This window comes from Hippoglossus stenolepis, chromosome 16 (assembly GCF_022539355.2).
Source record: "Hippoglossus stenolepis isolate QCI-W04-F060 chromosome 16, HSTE1.2, whole genome shotgun sequence".
Classification (NCBI taxonomy): Eukaryota; Metazoa; Chordata; class Actinopteri; order Pleuronectiformes; family Pleuronectidae; genus Hippoglossus; species Hippoglossus stenolepis.
Window position 1 is genome coordinate 12,545,915 of NC_061498.1, and position 21,634 is coordinate 12,567,548.

Sequence of the window (21,634 nt, forward strand, 5' to 3'; positions counted from 1 at the left end):
ACTGAGTTTTGTTATTGTGACTTTTAAAATGTATTCCCTGCTGAAATACGATGGAAACAGCGAGGCTGAGCTGACGCACCTCTGTCCTGCTGATTCTGTCCGCGATAAAGGCCTGGTCCACGTGCTCTTGGGGCGGCGGCACTGTGCAGGCCCCTCTTTGGCACTGTGAGGGGACAGAACCAGTTAAGACAAGGAAAACAGAATTTTGTCAACAAGTAAGGTCCAAGTAAAGAATTGTATTATTGTATTTATCATCAAAACTTATATTTATAATATATATATATATATACTTATATTTGAAGTTATGAAAGCAGATGTATGCATTATTTAAAAAATGCATACATCTGCTTTCATAACTTCAAACATCTTTACATTTGATAGTGTTACATGTGTTTATGTGTAGTTCTCCTACCTCCGCCAAAGACTTCATGTTTCCGCCCCTGTCCATTTGTTTGGTTTGTTTCTTTGAAAGTAAAATTGAGCAAAAACTACTCGACAGAATACCACAAAACGTGGTGGAAGGATGTGGTACAGGTCAGGGAAGATCCCATTCAATTTTGGTACGGATCAGGGGCGAGAATAATTCTTGGAGCTTGATGAAAAAAAATCAGGCACGTTTAAGGGACTGTTGGGGCTTGGCGGAGGTATGCGCTCTACTGGGTGCCATTGTAGTTTATCTTACATTTTCCAAATATAAGAGGTTGCCAATGCTACTTTGTTAAGTTATTGTCCACATCTGGAAAATGACAATACAGAATCTCAAAGCTTATCATATACTTTTTATGTACAATTTTTACGAAATGCACAACATTTAAGCACTTAGAAGAGACCACTAGAATCAAATATGTGGTGATGATGTTTGTTGTACTTTGCTTTTTGCTTAGTTCTTTTTACTCTGCTGACGTGCATCAATTTGGAACTGAAGTCAACACGCTCGCAGCAAACATGTCCATAAAGCAACTTTGCCTGGTTGGCAGTGGCAGCAGGAGGAGCTGAACATAGCCACTGACAGCAGCTTGTCACAGCTGAGCCTCCAGTCCTCAGAGCACCCAACTCAACCCGGCCCTTCTGTCCACTGACGTCATTTGGGCCACGGCGGTGGGCCCGAATGACAGCGGCGGGACGGCCTACTCGCTACCTGGACGTGCTTTAATATATGCAACAGACAAGAAGGTAGAACTTTGGGTGTGGGTTACCTCAGCCTGGGCAGCCCGCAGCATGTTCTCCTGTTTCTGAAGGACAGCATTCATACGCTCAAAGAACTCTGCACTCTCCTCGGAAATCCTGCCAAGAAGAGGGAGCTGATGACAACTCTAAAAATAGAGATTAAACACTTGGAAAATGTGAATATATGAGAAAATAAGTGTGTGTGTGTGGGGGAGGATTGGATCAGTGTGGCATCAGAATGTTTCTGGATAGTAATTAAAAACACAGTGGGTTTCAGTGACATCCTGTTTACAGACACTATGGTGGAGCATCTGTCAATAAAGATGATCTCTCTCCTCCTCATGATGAGCTACTGAGACTCCATCGCTTGCAGCTCAGCTCTTTATCATCTTATCAAACGCCGTCTTATCTCACGCCCCATCAAAAAAAAGCAAAGCCGGTCAGGACCAAAGCTGTGAACGATGCGACATGTCTTCACTCTGCATGAACCAAGTTAATCTACTATGATGAGCAGAGCTGTGTGCGAAATGCAAATGATGTTTTCTGTTTCCTCCAGGTGTGAGTGAATCCCCGGACTCCCGCCGGCCCCAGTTGTCATGGTGATACAGGCACATTCAGGGGGAGGGGGAGTTAGCTGGCTCAACACCTTGGGAATCCCCCCACCACCAACAACCACCACCACTTTCACCCTCACCTCTCCCTGCACCCAAATCTCTCACCAGGCAACTTCCTTCCCAGCCCGTATGGAAATCGTCAGGGCTGCTGGGAGCAGCTCTGATGTGTTTCTGGATCGGCCATATAACTCCTCACTCCCTGTAACCCCCCCCTCAATCCCACCCTCCCAGTCTCCTTCTTCATCTCTCAGCCATCCCCACAACATTATGCAGAAGAGCTCGTCCGCAGAGGCCCCGTCACGCTCCTTTATTAGCGTCATTGCATCACAGCGGGCATGTGGCAGCCCATCCCAGCACCCACTGACTCTCACCAAGGCGGGGGAGCGGATGGCAAACCCCTGAGGTATTGATGAACACTAATGGCAGCCATGCTGGGAGAGTTGGTCGGGTTTGCATATGGCTTCAAACCCACTAACACATGAGAGGTGGATTTATTCATCAAATAGCAGTAGTTGTTTTTTTAATCTTCACCCAAATATTCAACATGTATATATTACATGTTTCAATCTGGCTTTATTTACCTGATTTTAATGTGTAACAGTAGCCAGTCAGATTTAGCCTCAGCTCACCCTTACGTTTGGCTTGTATCATTGATTACAAGGCCAAAAAACTTGATGACGCTAAGGTGCACGACTGAAGTTATGTCCCTAACATCTACTAACCTATACTAGTTGGCAACTTAATTTGTTCGGAAGACCTTCAAACATTCACCGTCTTGTCGTATATTCTAAAATTTAAATGAATTTGAATCAACTGAATAATATATACAATCAACTTAAAAAAGTATGTGTACTAAACTTTCATTTTTTGTGCAAAAAATAACATTTTGTAAATTCAACCTAACAATTTTTGCAGTGCATGATATATTCTGGATTTACCAGTTACAAAGACTTACATCATGCAGGTTGCTTTTGTGAGACTGACCCGCACATATTCACTTTAAAGATGAAGAAGTCCAAGAAAACCAGCAAATATTTGGATGAAAGAAGCTCGAGCCGGTGAGTTTTGGATATTTGAACTAAAAAATTACTTAAATGGTAGTTCAATAATGAAAGATTCATTTTATCTCCATCAAATGAACTATTGCAACAAAGTCAGGACTTTACTTATAGCTCCAATGGTGTGGGTTTGTTAATTTTGCTAAATACCAAACACAAAATAGAACGCGAGTTGTTATTCTCATCTGAAATACCTCAGTCAGTGATGGAAAGCTTGAAACCACATAAAGTCGAATCTAAAATCTGTCAATGACCACCCCCCCCCAAAAGCTGTTCCACTGAAAAAGAGACCAAGTGTTTTGTCTTGTTTTGTTTTAAGCGCGCCTATTTTCATTTGCACATCTAGTACAAATAAGCTTCAGTTGATCATAATACTCGCAATATGAGACACTCAATTCTTGCCTAATCCATCTTAAATCACTCAGGGCATTCTTCCATCCAGAAATCTGTCCCATCTTCTATCAGTCAGACAGCTTGAGGATTTGTCCGGACAGGCTGAGATCTTTTTGTTTCTGAGTTTTGAGACGACGTGTTTATGAGCAGAAATAAACCGAACTCATGAAAATCCAATTCATTTTCATTTAAAACATAAAATAAAATGCTGCTGATATCTTTTAACCTTTCGCTCACACACACACACGGTACCAGAATAACAAAGTGACTTGATGTTGCTAGGAAACAGGTCCTTCAAATATTCATTCAAACACTTCAATTATGTCTCCCCATCTTTAATCAGAAGGAAAAACATAAATAAAAAGGCAAACATGGTGAACTCACTCCATCTGATCGAACATGTTTTTAAAACAGCACTCACTGGGAGAGGGGAGGTGACGCGGGCCCCTCACTTCAAACTTCAACATAATATGGCAGTGCATACATAGTAATTAATAGAGCAGGCATCAATGTCGTGTGCAGCATGAAAGACAATGTGACGTCTGTATGCGTTCTAATAAAATGAGATGATGTTTTAAATGTGATCCATTACGGCTGTCAGTGCATAATATCAGCCTTCAGCTCCGATCATAACTGAGGGTGTCCGTGACAAGAACCCAACGCTACACACAAGACGGGTTGTTTTACTTTAATTACACATTTGAGTAAGCAACAGCAACACTACAGGCCAAAAGGCTTCGGTGCGGAGATACGATCTCAACAGCTCCGATAGAATCTTTCCATTCAATAACTTGTGAAAAGAAACAGCAGCTACAAGTAGTGATGGACTGAGCGGTGGCCTGGTGTGAAATTGTTTCCAACTCAGGAGCTTTACAATTGTTATACTCGCTCACTGTTTGGGACAATGGCTGCCTGAGGGTTTGAACCATTTTAAAAACAGGCAAATGGGCATTGATCACACTTTTCAAGATAGGAAATCTGTTTCATGTTATTACCTCCGACAAGAAGGTTATGTTTTCCATCTGCATTTGTATGTTTGTTACAAGAATAAAGCAAAACCTATATGGATTACCACAAATTTTAGTGGGAGGATGTGGTATAAATCAGGAAAGAACACATCAAATTTTGGTGCGGATCCAGATTTTTTTTTCACTTGCTTCTTTATTTTTGTCAATTAATCAGAGAATAATTCATGGTAAAAACAAACCAGAAGACTGATGTAAATGAGCAATGTGGTTGCAATTCGGTGCAGATCCAAATACAAAGCCGGATCGAGTGAATTTAAATGTGGTTTCACAGGGAAACTGTCGGGCATGGTCAGTTTGCAGGATTACGCAAAAAACACGGGATTGATTTACACTGAATGTAGAAGCTGCAGAGTAAAAAATCTTTTCGTATTTTTAATCAATTTCTGTTTTGGAATTCTCAGAGAGTAATTAACGGGTCATGATGAAAATAAATCAGGCACATTTAGTGTGTGTAATTTGGTGCAGCATGATTGAATCTAAGGGGACTGTTGGGCCTTGGCGCAGTGCCATTCTAGTTTGTTCTTTCTTAATCAAACGATGATGCAGCTTACCTATTGCAAAGAGCAACAGTTTGATGCCCTGACGTCGGCTGTGTGACACTGTGACAGACGAAGGCGGCTTTCACATGCACTGCAACCCTCAACTTTTATGGACCTTTCCCAGATGAGCTAAACGCAAATGACTGAACCAGCTGAACCAGAAATTAAACTGCCAGCTCCCCGCGTGCAAAGTCTGCATGCCACTTGTGAAACTGCTCTCCTAATCCAAACTGAATTACTCCAGTAGGTCCATGGGAACACTCGCCTCACGCAGATCCGGTCGAATGCGGCATGTGTGAAAGGGCAACTGTCAACTGTGGGCCGATCAAGTCCGGACATTGTGCAGAGCTCAAATGTGGAAAAGGCTAAAATAAGAAAGATATTATGTGATTATTTTACATGTAAATATGACTGAAATCCCATCATGGCTGTTGTCTTAAACCCATTTGTGAAGATTACTTTGTCTTTGTTTGTTGCTGTTACACAATCAGGAAACTCAGCACTACAGAGCAGCGGGTTGGCTTGGAAGCGACTGCTGGTTAACGTGTAGTCTCAATGGGTTCCACTGTGTTTCAATCACTATGCATGTATACAAGACTAGCTTTGTTGGGACTTTGGAAATAATGTATTTGTGAGCACAGACAGGAGGAGAGAACCAAACAGATAAAGGGCTGAAAGCGGCTGACACTGGGAACAGAGCAAATAGGACGCACTAACATCATGCATATGCTAACTGGGGTACTGTAGTTCCACAGCAGATTTTGACCACACCCTCCTCACTTCTTCACTCTGACCATTAACAGTCCAGCAATACACCAGGTTTTGACCCATTCTTGTTGAGATTGAACCAATCTAGCAAACTCTGACAGAAAAGTCTGTTTGCATACATATATTTAAAGATTAAGTACGAATTAATGGGCTTAAGGCTGAGAGCAACAGATGGTGGCTGAATCAGGAACACAAACACGTCGGTGTTTTGGTATTTTCACTGGATTCGTTGCTAGTAAGAAAAATATAGAATAACACCAGCCTTATCCTTTAAATGCATAGTATTTCCACCATTAATGGCTGTAACTGTACGTGCATTTTCTTTCCATTTAAAGTCATTCTCTGCATTGATTTAAAAACTGAGATCTTCAACGCAGTGACACTGAAGAGTCAAATCTGCAAAAGCGACTGTAGCAGGCTCACGATTCAAATCCCGCGAAGTCGGGTGTGTAATATGAAGTTCACTGTTGATGACAAAGATGGAGGTGAACTAGGCAAACAATAATAAAATGAAAATATCAAATTGAAAAGAAATCCCTGTGCCTTTTATGCAGTATAATGCCTGGCCGGGCTCATCTCCGACAGCGTCTTGTGCTTTTGACTTACCAACCCTCTCACATAGTGGTATCGAACAAATTTTGTTCAACTTAATTAAAAAATGCCAGAGAGCTCCGCTTTGACAGTCGACTGAACTACTGGTTCAACAACTGTGGATGGCGCGGCCCAAATCTTCACGGCCTCATTTGCAAATTCTCAATTAAAGTGAGAGTGCCTGCCGGTCAGCTGCAGACTGACTGGATAACAAAGATCAACGGTCTGCCTCTAATGATGAGCGCTCAGGGAATGTGCACGGCTGAGGCTCAGTTTGAAGGCTGTAGCACTGGGGAGCTGGAGAGGGAAATGAGAAAAGGGTGAGACACTGACAGTTCAAATCACTGTTCAAAGAAGAACACAAATGGGGTTCCACCGGAGCAGATTTTATATCAAACTTCATTAAAAATATAAATCATACTGAGACAGCATTAATATTATGCTTAAAAATACACATGAAAAATGTCCCGCAACGGTCCTCTGTAGGTCTAGTGTCTAAAACACAAAATGTATCCGTCTTCAACTAAACATCTAAGGTTATCTTCCATGCTAAAAATAGCCATCGTCGTCATTACAAGTACAAGTTCACATTGTGGCAACAGCCCGTGTTTAGGTTGCTATAGAAACCTCTGGTTCATACTATTACCTATGGCTTCAGATGAAAATTTAAAACACGACTGATAATAAAAGAAAACAGGTGCTTGACTTCAACGGGGCCACAAGGCAGAGATGTAAAAACTTCTAAAACAATAGAAAGGATCAGACAAGATCCAGATTTGGGTACAAAATCCATTTTATGTCCAGTTTCATTTTTATTGTCCAATGCTCTCAAGGACACAGAGCTGACAGAGACATGACACAACATTATGAGAAAGAATATAAACACAATATAAAGAAATAATATAACAAAAATACATACAGTACATACAGCATAATATGCACATAACCACAATACATAGAAACGGTACATATTCACGTACATGTAAAGATACAAACATACAGGTCATACAGTGTAAGCACATTTATACAAATATAAATACAAACAAGTAAATATGTATACATATGCACAAGAATATACATAAACATACAATGACAAAAACAAATCACAAATGACAAATTGTTTAAGATGGCTAAGAGGTATTTTCTACTAAACACACCTGGATACAATCAAAACTGAACATGTATAATTTATTTATTTCAATCTAAAGAATTATCTTTTATACAATTTATCTTAAAGGAGTAGATCTTTATTTGCACTATAGAGGAGAACTATTTCATTATCTGGATAGCATGTCTGGAAGATGAAAGGTATGTTTGTCAAATGCGAGGCTACAGATATTGATTATTTTTTTATACTGATTACTCAAACAAAAAAAATTAGGTTGCCATAGGTTGCCTGTATAGACAGCTTATTACCACCCATAGTTACGTTTTTTATTGTTAGGCAACCTCTAGTGGCCAAGGTTAGTATGGCAGGAGCAATGGAGGGAGTCAGGTGATATATAAATATTGATAATTAACCTATTGGGATACATTTTGTTACTTTTATCTATAATCGTTCCAGACCTTTATCGGTATGTTCATTATTGTAACCATGACAACAACGGTTCTCTAACCTTAAGGAAGTCGACACACATACAAACATTTAGTTGCACATACACATTACATTACACAGTACAAATACACACTCAATAACTCAGCACACATAACATTCATGTATATTAAGATTCGCACACAGAAACACATAAAAAAAAAGTAAATCGCTCTTTTATTTTGAGATGCAGGAAGACGTCTGTCATTTGAGTAAAAACTGATGTTATAGAAGTGCTATTGTGCAACCTACGTGAAGTAGACGTGTGGACATGAGACCGTGTGGTGTAAACTGATATACAAGAACGCAACGTTTGTGATCTCCTCAGAGCCTGACTGTGCATGTACTAGAGAGGCTGATGTGTCCATGGGGAATAGGCAGCTTGTACATTGCCTCTTAATGGCAAGTCACAACTGTGGAATAAATGCCAGCAACATTAAAACACTGCTGACAAGAAGTGATTATCTGTGGCTTAGTCAGGACAGAAGATGAATTAATAACAGAAAATAATTATTGCTTATGTGCTGCTGTTTTTGAAAAGCTGTCATTACCATTCTGAGCTGCCCTGACTGCAATTTAACTTCCAAAATGAAACAAATATATATATTTAATTGTCCTAAATGGCAACTATGTTTCTGAAAAGAGTAATATTAATAAACAGCCGGCCTCCTGCTTTTTGCTCAAACTCAAGGACGGCTTGATTTGTGTCAGTCATTCAGTAGGTGATCGGTGAGTTAGTTAAAAAAAATGACACAACCCTACTGGTAGTGGCATAAGACACAACGTTCAGGCTACACACTTTCACCTATAGAGAGCCTAAGGGATGCCATGGCATGGAGATTTGTCCACCAGTAATAGACTCATGGCAACAGAATGAATGTGGCAACACCCAATTTCATTTTGGCTTAGTTGCTTCTCTTTGATTGGGATACGTGCGGTAAAATTTGAGAAAAGTTCAACTTTTTAAGCATGAGTGAAAGTACCAGCCGATCAAATCAAGTTCATGCAGATACAGAGAGATTGATTATTAGGGTGATGAATTGCCTTGTTATCTATGATTAGACATTTACTTATGGAGACTCAAACTGGAGAAACCTAACCTGGAGAGAGGTGGCAGAAGCTGTTGGTGAATCTAGCTAACCTTGCTACGAAGTCAGCCATTAAAGACAAAGCCCTGGTGGCCTTCTCGAAAGCCAGCGATGTAGCGTTGTGATCATGATAGCGCCAAGCACCAGGCACGCCCGTCATGGTATATGTGTGCGTGTAATGTTCACCGGGGGTAAAGCACAGTTATCAATTAAAACAGACATTTTCCAAGAAAACATGTGTCAGCTCAATAGCGGTAGAGCAGTTCCAACTTCAATTTTGCTGCAGCCTCACTCTGTGTTATCTCCAGATGCTGCTAACTTTATGAGAAAAAATTTGCAGATTTTCTAATAAATATTAACAAGTTCCCTCTTGGAACAAAGCTTTCAGTTCTACTATCCGACTAAATACTGATTACTTGTACTCTACATATCGGGAGTTTTTTATCTGATGAAAATGGGTGTCCATTAATTCACGAAAACAAACGGCAAAGTATTTATAAAAAATATATATATTTTAAATGAAAAAGCACCAAAAGTTCACAGAATTCCACGAAAATAATAACCTCGTAATAACCAGAATCCAGTTACAGCACTTGACGCCAGGTGTAAGTAAAAGAGCTCACACCAGCGACTCACCTGCGGGGTAAGGGGTCAGGACTGTGTGTAAGGGGGCTGCCAGGGGTGGGCGTCGGCGGCTCCCTCCGGCTCCTCAGCGACTGGCTCCTCTGCACCTGCCGCAGCACGCTGCTCTTCAGGTCCAGCAGCGCCGTCATGTTGTTTCACTGCGGACACAAAGAGCCAACATCACGTTAACTCTCACTCCACTGCAAGAGCATGATTGGCAGTGTTTGCGTGAAGGAGTAACTCACAAGCTTAACTCTAAGAAAGCAAGTCAAAACACTTTTACGGTGCGATCATATTTATACAACTGGTTGTTTCCTGACATACAGTTGGTTTAAAGGGTTTCTTGTGGTCGGATCTGCTGCAAAGCACACGCACACACCTTTTGCTCTTTTAACATAATTATACTCTTTCTCAGCAGAAGGCGAGTGCTGGGTCTGTCTGACTGATGCCCCAGGGTGTGCAATTTATCCTCTACCTTTTAGTCTGTTCAGTTCAGGCACTCAACCTTTATTTATGGGACTTTGTAAAGAAATATGCAAATCCGGAAGCAGTGGCGAGCTGGGAGTCTTAAGAGCTGCATAATAGCAATGTCAGAAAAAAGGTTGTGTTATTAAAATAAAAAGGCAAGAAACGAGCGCAAAAATATAGTACTAACTATGTTTCGAAATGTTTTCCTGAATGTCTTAAAGGTTCAGTGTGTAGAATTTGGTGAGATCTAGTGGGGAAATTTCATGTTGTAGCTCAATGCCCCTCACCTCCCCCTCCAAACATGAAAGAGAACCGTCACATTTACATAACATGTCATTTAGCTTTTATCCAATTTGTGCGTTCAACATCTATGAGGGGTCATTTTTGGGGTTCAGCAATTGGTCTAAGAGAAGAAAGGCACAAGTGTTGAGAGGCCCACTCGGTAACAACTCATGTACAGGTACATCAGAGGTAATATGATCAATGGTTAAACATTGAACTAAGTGTTAATCATGTAATTTGCACTTTTCTCCCTCTTGACAAACAATCAACATGTAACTGGCATTAATTGCAAAGCAGCCATGTTGCACTAAGTAATTAGGATCATTCAGTTGAAAGGTAGCTGTTGAGCAGTGAAAATGGAAACTCTGGTTCCTGATTTTTAATTGTGGGCTTGGCTTGACATAGAAAGTATTTTTCAACAATGGTACAATCCAAAACTCAGAGCTGCCAGCAGGGGTTCAGCTTCATGGAAATATTTGGTGGGTTGTTGTGCTTTGGTCAGTTGCCCCAAAGACCTCATGAAGGCCACACACTCTACATGTGATGTCACACAGAGAGCAATTAGATGCATTGCTCTATTACTGTTCATCTCCATCAATCCATCCATCCATCCATTATCTATACCACTTATCCTTTTGAGGGTCACAGGGGGAGCTGGAGCCAATCCATGCTGCAATTGAGCGAGAGGCAGGGTCCACCCTGGACAGGTCACAAGTCCACCACAGGGCCAACATACAGAGACAAAAGCTGTGTCTCTATTCAGCGGCTGCATCCTCCAATGGCCGCGTAAACCGTGTTGGCCAAACCAAAGATAGTATAGTCTACCTATTACGTCTCGAGCTTGTCCCGCCGTTACAGCCTTCGCCTAGCAACGAAGCTACAGACAAAATTGTTTTTGGGTTGATTAAAGATGTCGAAAACACATGTGTGATGTTAGCTCCTGAAGTTTTCGCTGAGCTTTTTGCCGCCATTACCTCTTTTAAAAAACAGTTTGTCACTGAAGTGCAATGAATCATGGGGTATGTTGGGCCGGGAAGGATCCTCCCAATGGCGCCTTCGTTGCTCTGTTCTAGAAGAACATATTTGTCAGCCACATTTAGAGCCTTCGAATTCGACAGCCTAGTCGCGCCGCTGTGATGTAATCGGCCTACGAATGCAGCAGACGAAGGATGTGGCGCCTGAATTGGAACACAGCTAAAGAACCATTCACACTCACATTCACACCTATGTTCAATCTAGAGTCTCCAATTAACCTAACCAAGCCGCAGTACCCGCAGAAAACCCACGACAACCTGTGCTTGCTGTGCTGCTGTGTACATCTCCACTGGTGTCATTTTAAAACAACTGTCTGGATGTCTGATTAAGTCCGACACTGAATCTGACAAATGAAATGTAAGTTACATTAGCTGGCCTAACATAAAGCAGTCTCCTATAAGAAATGCTTTACCAGTTTTAGAAATATGCTTTATTGTGTCATTGCCAAGTTTGGATAACAAGAGCAATATCGGTCTCACTTCTGTACAGTTTGTTAGCTTAGTGTAAAGATAGTTTTGTAAAGATTAAAGGAATATGTCAGTTTTTGACTTTTATAGATAATGGTAGGAGGATTTTGTTAGCTTTCAACAAATTTGTGTTGGCCGTTTAAATTTTTGTGCAAAGCCAGATTAGTTGGCGGTTGGCTGTCATTTCAAAACAAGTAGGGACAAGAGACTGATATCAATCTTCTCAGCAAGAAACCAAATGTGTTGAAAATTAATTACTGTTCCTTATAATAAAACCAAACAGTTTGTCCTTTGACTAACTGTTTGCAGATGTACATTTCCCATAAAAAAACCTCTGACAAATGATTGTTTTTTTACAAATCAACCTCTACCTAAAACTGTAATTAAAACATGTTAGAAATAATAAATAGTAATAACAGGAACGATCCTAACATAAAGTAATTTAGGAAAATATGGGGATAAAGGCATGTACATATATTTAACCAATAGATAAAGTCATTACTTTCCTGAATATTTTAATGTATGGCAAGCTTCTAAATTTAGTAAGCTTTAACTGAATGTTATGCAACCATTTGTAGAAGAAGGAAAACCTTTCTTGACTACTTCTCGTAACTGTGAAATATTTAGAAAAATGAGTCTGCTTGACGACCTTAGCGAGATTGGCACTATGTTGCTAAGCAATTCCCTCAGACAAAGTAGGCCTTGCTGCCATGAAGTGAACTCTCAATTTGGCTTCATGGCGACTTTAAAATATAACTGAGTTATGTGACACAATAACAGTTTTGTGCTCCCTCTACTCACCCCTAGAAGAAGAGTCGAAAAATAACATAAACCAAAGTTATTTCATTATCCATGCATGTCAGCATTCTCCCCAGGATAAATGTAAAGAAAAAGGTACAGGACATGTCAAACTTTACAATTTCCTTGCAATAGCAACATCAAATGTTTTTATACAGCTGACTCCGCAGTCTCAATCAAAAAATATAAACTGTCTTTCCGTTTGTGTGTAACAAAAAGGTTTCATGAGAATATATGTTATATCAAGAGGCACATAGTTACTATGAAAATTATTTTTAAGTGCAATGCTCCTTTATGGCTTTTTTTGGTCAAAAGTCAGTCTCCAAACTTCATTATGTTCCTCAGCTATATTCCCTTTATTAGGAGGTAATCCTTTAAATCTTGACAGAAGGTTGGGCGTCTATAAATACCTGAGGATCAATATTGAAGTCAGTCACTAAATCCTCACAGGAAAAGAATACATTTATTAGCTGCCACAGTTTTCAAGTGCAACAGAACATTTCAAGGCTCCATAGAAGAAGGGGCGTTCGCAGTGCGAGTTTCATTTCAGCATTCATTTAGAGTAAAAGAAAAATCTGATTGCAAGGTTATTGATTGCATAAATGACAGCAGTTTCTACAGCAAAACACTCACACACACATCTGCCTCGCAACTGAGGGAGAGAGTGAAGTCAAATCAAAGAGTCTCTTTAACAGCATTCCATCACTTTGGTCCCTGGTTCTCCGTTTTACTGCATTTTCTTATAAATAGGACTGTGATACTGGCTCCACCTGCATAACTTGAGTCTTTTGTGAGGCTCCAATGGTCCGACAGAAACACAGTAAAGGAGGAAGAGAAAGAACACTCAAAAAAAGAGAGAAAAAGACCTGACAAGGACACAACAGTGAGGGTTTGATTGATGGAGAAGTAGTTTCAGAGGACAGTCAGACAGTCAGACGCTCTTTTCAATAGTTGACAGCCAATGTCTACGTCTGTGTGAAAAAGAAGCGATGAACCGTGGGCTGAGAGCTTGTTCAGCCAGCAAAAGACAAAATAGTCACTGTTATTAACAAACTGTAATAGAGGACAATTAACTTGGTGTGCAGAAGAGATTCTGAGCTGAATTTACAGGAAATGTTAATTGGTGTTTGGTTTTATATTTAAAGACGACCCTCTTAAATGTGGCCTGTTTTGAATCACAGCACTTGCACCAAATACATGCAGAGAAATTCAACATACTGGCTTGTATGACTACTGTCATTCAGAGAGCAGCAAGCAGTAGGCTTTCCTGCTCGAAGAGAGCCAGATATTCATGGTACAGGTTGCATCAATGGCTGAGCCAAAGGACAGAGTGCCATTAATCCAGGAGGCTGACATCTGTTATCTACTTGGAGTATTCTCACTTTACTCAAGTAGACTGAAGTGTCGATACTCCTTGGCTGATAGATATTATCAAAGAGTCTTTAACAATGTGCCTCAGAAAGCACCTGTTGGAATTTCCTCAATGACTACTTCACATATCGAATTCCTATATTTTCCAAAATGACAGATAGATGTCGTCACCTTTCCGTTTTCATTCAAAAGTTTTGGAAGTGCATATAAATATTCAACTATAGCCAAAGGGTTGTCTCATAGGTTTTTGTCATATACTGATTTATAATAATTATGCACTAGGTCAAACTTTAGATTCATCAGTTTCTAACAATGATACATTTGTTGATGGATCCAGCTTGTAACCGTATAACCTACTGATCTCCTAAGTCAGACATGTAGCATCAAGATATATCTGTGATGCCAGTTAAGGAATGCACCAAATGCGTGTAATTTGACCTGATTGTGACACTACCTTAATACGTGCACATGTATTATTCATATATTTAATATTGTACCTGACCTATGCTTCTATACCCTAAGGGTGAAGTGACCCTAATAGCAGTAATACAAAAATAAGATTCAAACAGAAATTATTACATATATAAAGAAACTATAATATCAAGATAAACCCTGAAAAGCTAGCAAGAACAGCAAGAACACACGCATGATTCTAAATGGCACAATGAGAAAAAGCATTAATCCCAGTATCATATATCGTATCAGATGAGTCCATCATTACTAAGTTGTTTGGATTTGCCAGTTCTTTCAACAAACCCTTCAGTCAGATGCAGAATTTAAGCTAAAAAATAATTGCAGTGATCCACAACTGTCTTGTTCTCTTATTAAAAGGAAAAAATGGAGATAAACACTTTCTTCAAATTTAAGTTAGTCAATACCTTCAAAGTGGAGACATTTCTTTCATCTTTCTCTAAGGAGTCATCTCCTGGCCTGGAACTATTTAGGTACAACATCACTGAGAACTGCAACTCCTCCACTAACTCAAATTTTCAATAGATGTATGATTACTGGCATACATTGGACCAGATCTATGACTACTTTGTGAACAACCACTTGCTCTCAACATGCTTTCAGGCCTGGTTACTACTCTGGTCCAGATGATTGACCACAGGCTCAAGGACCCTGATAAAAGCCAATTAGTTAAGCTTTTGATTGAAGCCCATGGAGATTTACTATATTGTGTTTTTTCAACATATAAATTGTTATTTATTTAATAGAACTCAAAGATTTTATTGGCTTTTGGTTGTTTTTTTTTTATGTCTTGTGGGGGGCCAGCATAGATTGCACAAAAAAAATGGCAGGCATGACATCGTGCTAAAAGTGAACCCAAAAAATGTTGAGCTCCCCCTGCTGGCTGGCTGCAGTATAGGTTGTAGACCCTTCATGTTAGCCGAAGGGACACACAAAAAAACCAAAGTACACGGAAAATAAATGTTTTCCAAAGATATCATTTTAGGTAGTTCTTATCACAATGATGTATGTGCTATTTTTTCTGGTAAGTTTGGCTTTAATTTGTTATTTGATGCTACAAAAACAGGGTGAAATATTGTGATTGACAGCTGAGATGATCTCGCAATTAGTCAAGAGCATGAATCAGTGGGAGCTTGATACCAAAGCTCAACTCACTACTGCGCAGACTCTGGCACCAAATGATGTCAAAAGCACAATATGGCGGCCCCCGTATCCAACATATTTTGGCCTCATTTTTGAAGGGTGGAAGTGGAGGCGTGTTGTCCATCTTTACTTACAGTCTCTGATTTGTAATTAAACCAAAGCCAAGGCACACAGGTTGATTAGTTACAGAAGAGTTTTGAATATAGGGTTAGGGTTTTCATATAGGGTTAATATTTTCATCATTAGACAGTATCATTCTATTGATTTTATGCAGTGTTCCAGTGCTGTAATGTCTGGTTGACCCCAACAAAATGCCTTTAAGTGCATTTCGTTGCTGAACATTAGGGGCTACAGCCTGTGAGGAGAGGTGTTCACCATTAATGCTCCCCTGCGTGACTTCTGTTCAACAGTGTCATGCTCTTGTCATGATTTCTTTAAGAGGCAGAGCAGCAGAAATACCTGAGGCATGTTTGGTCGCTGTGCTAAACAAAGAAACCTGTTTTATATCTTCAAACTACGGTGCATCAGACACACAAAAAAAGCTCTGCTCAAGCCTCACATCAGATCCACTACATGCAGCCTGGTGAGCAAGAGGAGCTGACAGCTAACAGGCACCGCAGAGCAGCTGTCTCCCAGGTGAACTCATTTCAATTACAGGAGAGGATCGCTCCCAACTGGATTTCACTCTGCCTCAGCCGTCAACCCACAGTGACAAAAACGGGTCGACGTGTCACCGACGGTGGGGCGCCGGCTGCCAAGGAAACACTGTCAAAGCCAAGTAAATGCCTTTTTCGCTACATTGGTGTCAAAGTCGTGCCAGGGAAACACTTGCTCACCACTGTCTCTCTCCTGTGAGAGCCAATGAGCCCGGCAGCCAAAGCCAGCTTGCTGATAAAAAGGGAGTGTCTCTATGGTAACAGCAGACGAAAGGGAGCTGGTAAATACAGGTGAATGCAATTTTACAAAGCCAAGAAAAAAGAAAAAAGCCCTTTCATGTGTTGGCTTTAACACAGCTAAACATGTAGAGCAATATATAAAACACACTCATTCATGACAGCAGGCCACAGTCTGGTCACTTCATTCCCTGACACAACTGTGGTAGAGGTCCATATAAAACAATTCCCCCTCTATATAGAATCTCTATTCAGCAATGTCAGTCACTATAACACTTCAGAGTCACAGATATGTTTTTCGATGTGACTTCAAGAGCTTAACTGTTGTTCCCACTTCTCATTCCTTTCCCATTTGACATCTCCAAAAGTATACATCAGATAAAAGACGGCCAGAGATACTGTAGCGGATCAATAAAGTAACAAGGTTTACACTGTTCTGCAGCGGTCGGTCATTGGCAGCTTCAAACGCACCCGAGATTAGTCTTCGTGGGGTTTTCAGAAGCGCACCTATCTAAGTCATTAGTCTATTGTTGTCAAGCTCTTCTTTAAGTGTCTGTCTGAGCGTGAAAGCTTCATCCTTTAGAGTGCTGTTGAGTGTTTCAAAGGGGCTGGGACAGACACAGGGAACGAGAAAAAGACGAGGAGGAGAGAGGGGTTTCTTTGTCTCGGAAAAAAAAAGAATCAATGTAATTAGGGGCATGCATTTAATTCATTACATTCCTCCCGAGTCTCCAAAATGAAAGGTGAGTATTAACCATCCCCTCCTGTGGTGACACTGACAGTCACGTAATTAAATCAAATACACATTTTGACCTCCATATTCCCCGAGACTTCATTATACGACATCAGCCTGAGGAGATTCAAGTCATAACTCTAAGTAAATCATGCTCTAGTGTCAATGACGATAACAACTATGGCTGTCATGGCATTAAAGACGGAGCTTAAAGCCTCCTCAGTGGCCATCAGTTGTATTATGTAAGTCGGCCTTTAGGGACAAATGGATCCAACTGTCACTTTCTGTCTAATCTTCAACGAGCTGTCAAGTGGATTTGATGTAAAAAAAAAACAACAACAGCAACAACGGGTAACAAAGTGTAGACATCGCTATGACCTAGACCGTATCCACTTGTAGATAACAAATAGTCCATAATCCAGCAAAAGAAACTGTGCATCTAGTCGTCTACTCCCCGAAGCCCCCCCGGAGTCTGTGTTGTCAAGGCAAATGACGGGCACTTTGGCTCGGAAACTGACTGCCAGAGAAAATCCCAGGAATTGACGGCTGTGAGCTTTAAAGGGCGTCTGCAGCGCAGCCGAGCAGTGGAAACCACTGTCAGCCACGCAACAAAGAATTAAATAAATAAAGAATACAAAACTTAAACAATGGTGCACATCTTTGCTCATTATACCACAGATAATACATCCTTTGTCAGCCTGAGAGACACTCACTCCAGCAGTGACTGTCAAAAATAGCAGCCATTGAGTCTTCATGCGGAAGCAATGCCGCCGCCGCCTCCGTAGTTTACGCACATAACATCAATCTGAACTGCGCAACGACACAAGTGATGCTCTGAAGTCATGCAACTGCACAGGCTCTAACAAATTACACACTTCCCAACAATATATTAACACAGCCTTTCCATAACCTCTTTTTTTTCTACCACTGTGCAGCAGGAGGAAAACACTGGGGAGGCAGCTTTTATAATAGACAGGTTTGATCCACTGTATAATAATAGGAGGTGATGATTAATTAATGACTAAAGGACTCATAATAATTCGTCTAAAGTGGAGTTATGACCTCCACAAGGAGGAGAGAGAGCCACACAGAGCCACAGAATTTCAACTGTATCAACTGAACAGGCAAAGATGCTACATACGGATTTACTATTTTTATTATGTTCTTCTTCTATTAGACTCTGCAGTTTTCATGCAGTTGATGATTAGTGAAACACCATCATTGCCTTGCTCTTTTATTTTGCTGCACATGTAACTACTGTCAATATTAAAAATGCAGGTAAATTACCGGCTTGCAATTGCTGTTGCTGTCACTGGGGGAGAAAAGAGAGGCTGTGTGTGTGTGTGAGTGAGAGCGAGAGAGAAAGAGAGAAAGAGAGAAAGAGCTCCACAGGCATCTCCAATGCATCCAATTGATTTATACATACACAGTGTAAACCCAGCACTAACTGTGTGTCAGCTGCCAAAGAGGTTAAACTCACACAGAGATCAAGAAACCTAAAACCTCTTTTCTATTTTTATTTTCCTGAGAAACATAAGACTTGTCTAAGGAAAAATGTGCGTCAGAATAAAAAAAACACTTCTACTTCGGGTTTACAAATGTTCAGTTATATTCAAGATGTTGTTGTCAACCAGGGTAAATATAATAACAACTTCACATGCTCCATCTTTTACCTGATGTGATACTGGTGTGTTGCACTTGTGTGTTTGTGTGTGAGTGTGTGTAAATCAGAAATCAATGCAACCTTGCTCACCTGTAGTTTCAGTAAAAAACAACGTTACACAACATTTCCCTGAGATAGATCTCCACAATGTGTGTGTGTGTGTGTGTGTGTGTGTGTGTGTGTGTGTGTGTGTGTGTGTGTGTGTGTTTGCGTGGTTCCACTCAGAGTCAACTTAAAGCTACTGATCAGGTTTCCAGCATCAGTCTGTGGATGCTTATGATGAACAGAAGGGGAACTTTCACTATGGCAGACAGATTAAGAAGCTGCGAGGCGAATATTTCCTCTCAGAAAAAAAAAGTGGATCAGGTCTGAAACCCCCTCAGGAGACACATCACACATCAACCACACGTTCGTTCATATCACCCACAGAACTTTAGACTCCTTAAAAAAAGGCTAAATTGAAATGATTTCCAACTAATGTGGATTCTGATCAACAGGTGCATCTGAAGCAGCCTTCACATTGACAGCATGAGTCAGAGCAGCTGACGCATGTGTAAATACAAATTTGAGTTTACGTTAAAGATCCAGATGTGATGCTGATGTTGGATGAAGAAGAAGAAGCTCCCGGGCTCACCTGTGTCTCTGGAGCGGTTCTCCGGTGTGAGAGGTTTTCACTGATGTCAGGATCAGTGGATCAGTGGATGTGCAGGCTCGCAGGAACAAGAAGAAGAAGAAGAAGAAGAAGAAGCGTGGTTTTTTTCTGTCGCGGTTCAACTTCTGGGAAAACAACACCGATCGCTCGGTGTTTTGTTTCTTGTGATGCACGAGGAGACAAAAAGCTCCGATTAGTCCGCGGAAATGTCTGCTGGGGCTCACGCGCCGCCAATGCCCGCGCCAAATATGGTCACGGGAAGTGCGGCGGTTACTTCACCGCCCTCCGCTGCTGTCGGAAATATCGCAACTGCGAGTGGACGACACGACACCGGTTCACCTCCCCTGAGAAGGAGAAAAGAAGAAACATGTTTAAAGCGACACTCGTCCATTAACCCTCCTCCCCTCTTCCCTTCATCCTTGTTCCCCCATCCATTCGTCCCCCATCCCTGCCCTCATACCTTTATTCTCCTTTTCTCTTCCCTCATCCCTTCATCCTCCATCCCGCATCCCTTCATCCCTACCCCCATCCAATTATCCACCTTCCCTCATTCCGTCATCCTTATTCCCTCATCCCTTCATCCCCCTTCCCTCCTTCCTATACAAGCATCCCTTCCTCCTCCTCTCCTGATATAAAAGCTACATACCTGCATCATACACTTGTTATTTAAACCAATTAGCTTACTGTTTCTCAGTGGAAAGCAATACTTGACTTGGCCTGATGTGTTTTGTTGTAAACCTTTGTAGTTTAGTGTAAAGAGTAGTAACATAAATGTAAGTATTAAGATAAGATAAGATTGATTGACTGGGTGGCTGTGACTCACGAGGAAGAGCAGATAGTCCACTAACGAGAAGGTTGGCGGTTCGATCCCCCTTTAACCCATTCCACGTGCTGATGTGTCCCTGGGCAAATGGCCTCAGTGGGCCAGCAGTGTATGGTTGATTTAAGATAGAGAAAGTGCTCCTCACACTGTATGAGTGTGAATGGCAAAACTGTACTGTAAAACACTTTGAGTGCTCATCAAGACTATAAACGTGCTATACAGACCATTTACTTATTATTTATTGGTCTCATGAAGGGGAAATTAGCTCTGTTGCAGCAGCAAAGACAACAGTCAAAAATTGGCATCCTTAAAAGTAATGAATAAGTAAAAATGCAGTATAAACCAGGGGATATAAATGATGCATACAGTGTAAACAGAAACAAAATTATATAGAGTAATACACAGCAAATATATGACAGTCACACCATGGACACAACTAAACAGCTATGACATAAAAATGGCTTTCTGTGAGTGTATATTATTTTTAAGAATTACAGTATATCTTTTTGGTTCATGCAATGCTCAGCATACTTTCTGACCAGGGGCAGGGGTTGTGAAAAGACGGAGTTTACATTGTGCACCTGAAGGCATCATTTGACTGTTGCTGAGGGACGTTGCTGAGAAAAATCCTCTCAGCTACAAAGGTGAACAAGGTCCTACTGTCAGTCACTGACATCAGTGTACATGTTGTTCTGCTTAATGAGCTCAAACACGGGCAATGCCGCTATTTCCAAGAAACACTTAAAGGGGACCTACGTACATGTACTCATACCACTCAGGAGACAGGAAGTCATTGAATTTACACCGAAAACAGTCTGAGCCTGCACAGAAAAAACACAAAGACTGTATATTTTCAGTCCAAAGATGACATAGTGTCACTCTTTGTATGTTATTTAGCGTTGGATAACAACACTAACAATAATCAAAAAAAGAAGGGTAGACAATGTTCTCTCCATCCATCCATCCAGAGCAGGAAAGAGAGACTAACGACACTAAAGAGAGAGATGCACTAAATGTAGGAAGATGTTAAATATAAAAATGTTGGTTACAATATATATATATAAACACATTTATCGTTATTAATAATTTGTATCATACTTTAGAATGTGGGTGAATAATTTAATGTCATAAATATAAATCATTGTACTACCATTAAATGTGGGGTAATAGACAGAGTCACTGCCCCAAAGCCTGTTTTACTTATTAAAGCACGTCCACCATTAATCATGGTGTTACCGCCATATACCATAACCTAATAAGCACGCCATGGCAACCAAAAATAGGAGATGGAAGGTAATTAAAATACTAAATCAAAGGTGATTGAAATGGTAAATCAAATGTGTTTAAACACGCCATTAATAGGGATAAACCAAA

At 40.7% G+C, this 21,634-nt stretch overlaps 1 protein-coding gene across 1 annotated transcript in view; it reads right to left on the bottom strand.

The window, feature by feature from the left end:
- The window catches only part of baiap3 (BAI1 associated protein 3), a 37,450-nt gene extending 17,781 nt beyond the window's left edge, over positions 1-19,669 (bottom strand). The window contains exons 1-4 of the mRNA XM_047343876.1: positions 19,420-19,669; positions 9,474-9,619; positions 1,197-1,284; positions 80-163 (exon numbers count right to left, since the gene is read on the bottom strand). Coding sequence (XP_047199832.1) covers positions 80-163; positions 1,197-1,284; positions 9,474-9,610 — 309 coding nt within the window. The 5' untranslated portion in view covers positions 9,611-9,619; positions 19,420-19,669. The remainder of the gene's footprint in view (positions 1-79; positions 164-1,196; positions 1,285-9,473; positions 9,620-19,419) is intronic.
- Positions 19,670-21,634: the final 1,965 nt, after the last annotated feature.